Consider the following 8021-nt stretch of genomic DNA (forward strand, 5'->3'; position numbering starts at 1 on the left):
CGTATAATAATGACAGTTAACATTAATTTCCTTACGATCGAAGGACCACCTCGTACGTATTTTTATCAGAAACTTGGCTGCACCTAAAATGTGAACTCGATCATGTCTGGAAAAAGAAACATCAGGCGCGCATTTCAACTGAAAAAGAAAACAAAACCAAAGTAAACGGCAACCATTCGGGTCTGTCTAGATCGATCATAGAGTTTCCTTCCGAATTCAGTGTTCTATCGATCTGTCAAGGTTTTCAAACTGTTCATATTGTTGAAAATCGATACCAATTTAGGGTATAATTAACTTACCTTGAAAATCGGTTTGTAACGGAAGAGTGCGGCACTCAAGAGCTTATATATAAGCATGATTAATATTAGGTTTAACCCACGCGAGACGCAAGAATCATAACAAAAATAAAGTCATCAGTCATGTATACGCTACACTTAGCAATTGGCAGTCGCGTGCCAACCAATCACATGAATGGATAGTGTAGAATAATGTCGATTCCATCTGTTTTCGTAGAGTGATGTTTCTTGCACACAAAGTATGTCCAGCAATTTTATTTTATTTTTTGAAAAAATGAAAACTATTTGACGACACACTTTTCGGATTGTTAGACATTACCCTGAAAATTCAATTAATAATAATAAAATTTCCATCTACTTATTGGAAAACATCAAACTTAAGAGAAAGTTCAACACTCCAATTGAAAGCTAGCTGTTGATTATGTGATCGGGAAGCCATTCTCCGCAATTGGTTTTCTCAACTATACTTAATAAAATTCAACACATTTTGAGCCCCTTTCCACGATCTGAATTATTATATTGAAAGGGAAGAAAAAGAGGATGATTCCTGGAGACTAAAATGAGTTGTGAAATCTTTCTGATATGTCAAAACTAGGTTGACTTCACCTCAAAGATTCACACCATGGGACCCAAGTTTTGAAAACAACAACATTATTAAAGAGTAGGTTAAATTATAATGGGCTTGTTTGAGTAGGCCTCTTGAAGGCCTACGTTTATCTTTTTACCCAAAAAGCAAAACATAGTTTCGTTTATAAATATTTCTCCGCTCTTTTACTTTCTTCTGTATAAGTTTTTTCATTCAGCTAGCTTTTCCACAATTTTTTCCATAGTTTTTTAGAAGATGTTGCCAACGCTCGTGAAATACTTGTAGAAGAGAGAAATACATTAATGCCTTGGAGAGAGGAAAAATAAAAATAAAAATAAAAGACAGAATGTGGGGAGCGGTGTATTTTATTGAATAGCTACATACCTAAGTTTTTAGGTATTGAAAGTAAGAGAACACTAAAAAACGGAATTCAAATTGGGAAACAAACAATTTATATATATATTGGAAAACATCAAACTTAGAGGTTCAATATGTACAAGAATTAAATATAAATTAACAACAGCAGTTGCTAGCATACAAGTCATTACCCTCTATTTCTCTCTCTCAAAAAAATTTATTGCCCTGTAATTGAAAGCTATATAGATCTTATGGTTGCCTAACCCATTCTCAGGAAATGGTATTCTCAGCTCTATATAATAAAATTTAAAACATTTTGAGGCCCTTTTTGATTCCCTTTTCACATTAGAAGAGAAGAAAAAGAGGAGGAACCCTAGGACAAAAATGGGTGGTTATGGTGTGTTTGGCAACGGAATTTTGAAAACATAATATGATTTTGATTCTCCTTTTTTCGAAAATAAATAATATTTTATTCAACTTTTTTAAAAAAGTCAAACCTCGAAATTCGTAATCAGAATAATAATTTAATATGTCAATAAAAATAGGTTAAGTTCACTCTAAAAAGATTCAAATTAGGGACTTAAAAGTCAAAACTAGTTTGACTTCACTTCAAAGATTCACATATACAAGGGTTGAAAATCCAAAACATTATTTAGAGCAATGTTACATATATACCCTTGTTAAAAAAGAAGAAGAAGAAAGATTAAAAATTTGATGAGCACCACCACATCAACCCAGTGAGATCATGAGGGTGTAGTATGTACTGGGTTGATGTGCTAGCGTCTATTAGCTCTTATTAAAAAATAAATCTAAATGCTGATGGACGGTGGCACAGTGCCACATCAACCCGGTAGAATGGGAGTAGGATGTGGGTGTAGTATGTACTGGATTGATGTGCCAGTATCCATCAGTCCTTATTAAAAAAAAAAAAAATCCAATAATTAATGCTGATGGACGGTGCCACATCAACCTAGTAAGATGGGAGTGAGATGTGGGTGTAGTCTGAGCGGAAAAAAATAACCAATTGACCCTATGGTATTCACGCGTCATTGTGTCATTGTCGTAGTTCGGCCGTTGTTTTCGTCTCACCAATGTAATGGTCTACTCGGAAATGGCAACCGACTCAAATTAATTAGCTATAAACTTATTTTTATTTAATTTTTATAGATCAGTTTAATAATGTGATGTGTGTCTTATAGCATTTCAAAAGGTAATAGGAACCTCTCCATTTCACTTATTCAAATGAATGGTTAGAATTTGAAGTTAACGCAACTAATGGTGTATATGAAATTAATGTTGACGCGTCTTTTAAAAATTTAAATAATGTGAAATCTTGTATACCATTAGATGCATCATTTTTAAATCATGACCATAAAATGAATAGTATCCTCATTTGAAATAGAAAGGATCTTAGTCCACTTTATCAGACTAGTTTGTTGGAATTGGCTACAAAATTCATACAAATCAGTTTATAGCTAATTTTTGTCCAATGATAATACAACTTTTTATTAGTTCTATTAAAAAAATATGTATTTCTTACCTAATAAATAACATATGATAGTTTTATATTATAGATTTAAAGCAATTTTTTTTTTGATAAGTATGAGGTATACATTATATATATATATATATATATATATATATATATATATACACATCTTATATTAATACTATTATTATTGTCTCATCAATGCTCTTCTTGAAGAATTTTTTTTTCTTTTAATACAGTCTAGAAAATTATTATGTGTCTATTGAAAAGATGAGAAATACATACTTTTTAACAATATTAACATAGTTGAAAAAAATTCTATTAACAAAAAAGAAAGACTATACTTTTCACTTGTTATTAAAAAGCACCTCCAATCATCAAATTGGTGCTTCTCCCCATGGATTTGTAAGGCCTGTTTGGCAAATGGTTTTTTGTTTTTGTTTTCAAGAACTGTTTTCGAGAACAAAAATAGAAAATTATTTTTTCATTAAAAATACATTTGGCAAACTGTTTTCGAAAACAGTTTTTGAAAATAGAAAAGAATAGTACTATCTCCTCGTTTCGTTTTGTTAGTTTTTATTTAGCCACAAGAATTTGGTATTTCTTCTTTTCTAGGTTTGATAATCTTGGAAAGTTTAGACAAAGTGAAACTGTAAAAGCACAAATAATTGACCTTCTCGAAAGATCGAAATTGAAAAGTGAAGTTAAAAATCAAATTTAGAAACACCACAGAGTTATGCAATTCTATAGTTTTAAACTCTAGAAGGCCAAGGAAAATCCATTATGGCGTCTACTGATCTGATCAGCCAAATTTGTTTATGCATTTTTCTTTGACTTAATTTGCTTATATATCCCACTAGACCCACCGTAATTAGTCTTTGATGTTTCACAATCTTTGACTTTAAACACTGGTGTTGTTGGCATTACTACGGTGCCTGGTCACGACATCACGCCTTGACCGCTCTGATGAGAAATCTTGATTCTGTTTCTTGCGGTGCCATAAACATTTTTTTTTTTTATATATATTTATGGTTAATGGACTTTTCTGTGGTTAGAATTGTGACTGTAGGAAGATAAGCCTCCCTTGGTTGCTACAAGCATAAAAGAACTCTTAAAAAGTCTTAATTGCATACTCATATGGGGTGTTTTAATTACCCTTGCTTGGTTCCTACGTTACTCGATCTCTTATATTCATGACCAATTTAAATTGACCTCTTTTTTAAGAAAGCTAAAGTCTGACAACAAAACACTTGAAATTACTTTCGCATTGATGTCACATCGGATAGCTTTTTGATTTAAAAAGTACAAAACACCCTCTAAAAACTTTTAAAGTTAAATACAAAAAAGCTCTATAAACTATAAGTCATTTTAAAAAAGTCTAAAAAATTGGGAGGTTTGATACTTTTTTTTTTTTTTTTTTTTTTAACACAAGAGTAAGAACCTTCATTACTTAACAGAGCCCCAAAGGAGAATACAATTGGCCAGAAACCAACACTTACTGATGCGCAGAAGGCAAATACAACGCCCAAAGGTGAAATCTCATTAGCCCGAAGGCGAAATCTCAACTGCCCGAAGGCCCATCACAATGATGGAGATGAGAAATCTCCACCCACTAAATCAGGGAAATCCTGAGAAAGAACAAGACTATACAAAACAACAGCTACCCAGATAAAAAAAAACAAACATTACAAAGAGCACAAGATCCCCATAGTGTCTGAAATATACAAAGGTACACCGTTAAAAACACAACTTTGAACCGGCACAGACAGAAAACATCACCCCAGCGCCGGCGCGTGTTGCCCCGGGAGTCCCCTTATGAAGCCGAGACTTCAGCCGATCCGAGAACACCCACAACCCGGCTGGAAAAATTGGATCATGGTCCTCACGCACAGCTCCAACCAAGACGCGTGCAAACCACGCACCGAGCATTTAGGACCAACACCACCGAAAGTTGAACCGGTGGACTCAGAGGCTAACGAAGAGCAACAAATTGGAGGACGTATCGCAGGATTTCCGGCGAAACAGCTCAGATCTACTCAAAACATGGCCGAAAAAATCACTTGACGGACGCCTCCCCCATGGACGACTCAAAAGATATGTTCTGCAACAAAACACAGAAACAAAGCAAATAACCAAACTCTATAGCCGCGAAAAGCTAGGAGACCAACAACCTCCACCGGATCAATTCAAGAGGACCAAAACCTTCACAACCAAAAGGTTGGGAGAACAAATCGCACCTACCACTGAAACCATTGAGGTGACCAAAAGCCACACTAGCCCAAAAGGACTATGTGGAAAACCAGCGCAGGGAGGGGAGGCATATGGCCTCACCTCCGCGCGACCACACACACCTTCTTGGGAGTTTTTGGGTGAGAGAAAAAAAAGTTCTGAGAGAGTCCACCGCAAGTTAAGAGATCTGCAGTCCTCAATCAGGATGTTATCGAAGGAGGACCACCTCGTACGTATTTTTATCAGAAACTTGGCTGCACCTAAAATGTGAACTCATGTCTTGTCTTTGGTTAATCATTGCTCCTGAAATATGTGGGAGTTGTGGACGGACGCTTCCAGAATTCAGCAAGATATCCAAAACTAAAATATCTTAAAATAAACAAAGAATTGTTTGTTGTACATGCTCCCTATATACGTTTAAAATATATTTTATCTACGCTCTCTTTTGTTTGTATTCAAACTTCACATTTCTTACCTCAAAAAAATAAAAACTTCACATTTCTTATTCACAAAAAGAAAAAAGAAAAAACGCGCTTGAAAACGCCGGGGCCGGTGATAACAACCGTCCCGATATTAACCGCTGTGCCGACCACGCGAATGGGACGGGGAGGGAGATGACGAAACACTCCCAGTCCCGGCAACCCCGGTCCCATAGAACAGATCAGACAAGTAATTTCCCATATCATCGGGGGAATATCTGACACACGACACCGACCCGGCCACCTGCCTCACCCCGGCCCGATTCTTGTCATAGAAGTCCTGGTAAGCCGACCCGAGCTTCTTCGCCAACGAAACTCTTATCTCGTCTCGGAGTTTCGGGTCGGAAACGACCCATGAGCTTTGTTTCTTGTACGCCGCGTCGAACGCCGCATTGAATTTCCTAAAACAGTCCCTCGCCTGCTCCGGCGAAATCTCGGCCGTTGGATTTTCTGGCAACGACTCGAATACCTTGCTCCAGCCCATCCGCTCGTAGTTAGCAGCGTACTGTTTGACCTTTGACTCGTGCTTCGCCACCCAGTCGTCGCCGAGGTGGAGCTTCAGGTTCGACGTGCGGATCTTAACGACGACGTATTGGAGGTTGTTGGCCAAGAACAAGTACGAGAGCGCCACGTCCTTGTGGTGCTCGGCTTTGCCGTCGAGTTTGCAGAGGAGCACGAGGATCAGCCACGCTATCCGTACGGATATCGGACTGTCGTCTAAATCGGGGCTCCCAAAGTAGGATTCCGGTAATGGAGCCTGCACCACTAACGGCCAGTCGGCGACTATATCGGCGAGTACGCCACTGTAATCGGTGAGGAAAGAGATGTAGTTCATCACGTAACGAGTGAGCGGGTGGACCCCACCGCCGGGGACGGCAGTCTTCGACGACTCCTTCTGGATTGCTGTTTCGAAGTCGGTGAGCATCGTACGCACCGCCTCGCCTAGTTTGATCAGAGAAGTGATGGCCTGCGAACGGACTGCCGAGGTTGATTCGTCCGAGAAGATGGATTCGATCTCGGGCCAGAGACCGGAGATAGCTTCGTACAGGTCCAGCGTGCGGAACATTTTCTCGGGGGATTTCTTGCACTTTGCCACAATTTCCGGGAATGCAAACAGACTTATCGCAGCCTCTCTCGAGATGTCGTCGAAGCACGACTCTCTGATCGACGCCGAAGACGAGAACACGTCGTCGCAGAGGATCCTCTCGCCGTAAAAGAGAGTTTTCACGGCGACTTTCACAGCGTTCAACCAACTCTTGATCTTGAGCTCCATTACCTCCCAATCCATCTTCTGCGCCTGCGAGAGAGTAAGCCTCTCGAGCCCGAGATGATACAGCGTCTCATCGACTATCGATTTTCGTATAATCTTGTAGATTTTCACGCACTCTTTTCCATAACCAGAGGATATCATACAGTCTGCAATGGCTTTCAAGTCCGCCATCGCAATGGACGAGACTCGCTCCACCTCGGAGTTGGACTCTCCGGCAACTCGAAACTCGTCATCCGACTCATCCTCCGACAAGTCGGAAACACTCGACCTGGCCGCCGATGATCTGGACGACCGTGCCGAAACCGATTCGGGATCCAAAGACTCCCTATTGATCGACAAAAGCTGGTAGAACTCCTTCTCCAACCTGTGCATAGCCATTTGCATCAAGTTCTGACCCCTGACGAGCTTCTCGGAGGCGGCGTTTTGCGTAATCAAATGGTGCATAGCGGACTGCAAGTCTCTGACGGAGCTAAGGTACCGTTTGGCCTCATGGCGGTCTTCGTGGAAGAGAGAAGTAATTTTGGCGTAGGGGGAGGTATCGGCGTCCCACTTGGTAATAAGCGACTCGGCGATTTCAAAGTTCTCGTCCATCAGAGATTCTGAAAAAGTTCGGTTTGGAGAAGGTGGGATAGATCTAGATGGTGATGAATTTGGTGATGGAGATGAACTCTTGAAGAAAATGCTCCTCATTCCTTTTCTTGGCATATATATATATATATATTCGAGAATACGAATCCGAGAGCTCTGAGCTTTGAGCCTTTTTTTTTGTTTGTTTGTTGTTAGGATTTTGGGATTGCTTGGGAGGTAAACGAAGGGTGTGAGGGGGTATTTATAGAGAGGGTGCGGGGGTGACGTGGAGTTGAGAGTGGAAGGAAACGCGGGGAGACTGGAGAGGCAACTGCCAAGTGCCAACTGCGGCCGGTGGATATGTGAAATGGTTGACCGTCTCTATTTGAGTACGACGCGTTTTGGCCGTTGTTTTGCTTTTCTGCGTTGCGGCTGACGAGAAAGATGATAAAATCTCGAGTGATTAAGATCAATGATGGTTTAAGTCAAACGGAAGTTCCGAAGCCGATTGGGCCCATTGGGAGCTTGCTTTACAATTTTGCACCATGTTAATTTTCTTTTTCTTTTAAGGCCCTAAATTCAAATGATATGAAAAATATTTATTATTTGATGATAAAGATTTAAAGTGTACGTATTTAACAATTTATATAATTTTCTATTAGAATATATAATTTTTTATTTTTTAAATTTTTTAAAAAATGTGTCAATAATAACTTTATATATGGTGTTAAATGTACTGTTTTTAAAT

At 39.2% G+C, this 8021-nt stretch overlaps 1 protein-coding gene across 1 annotated transcript; it reads right to left on the bottom strand.

The window, feature by feature from the left end:
* Window positions 1–5308: 5308 nt before the first annotated feature.
* LOC133877302 (exocyst complex component EXO70H1-like) lies at window positions 5309–7510 on the bottom strand. The gene has a single exon (XM_062315555.1). It carries the CDS (start codon window positions 7409–7411, stop codon window positions 5531–5533), a length of 1881 nt encoding a protein of 626 aa, XP_062171539.1. The 5' UTR covers window positions 7412–7510; the 3' UTR covers window positions 5309–5530.
* Between the last annotated feature and the right edge of the window lie 511 nt (window positions 7511–8021).

This window comes from Alnus glutinosa, chromosome 9 (assembly GCF_958979055.1).
Source record: "Alnus glutinosa chromosome 9, dhAlnGlut1.1, whole genome shotgun sequence".
Classification (NCBI taxonomy): Eukaryota; Viridiplantae; Streptophyta; class Magnoliopsida; order Fagales; family Betulaceae; genus Alnus; species Alnus glutinosa.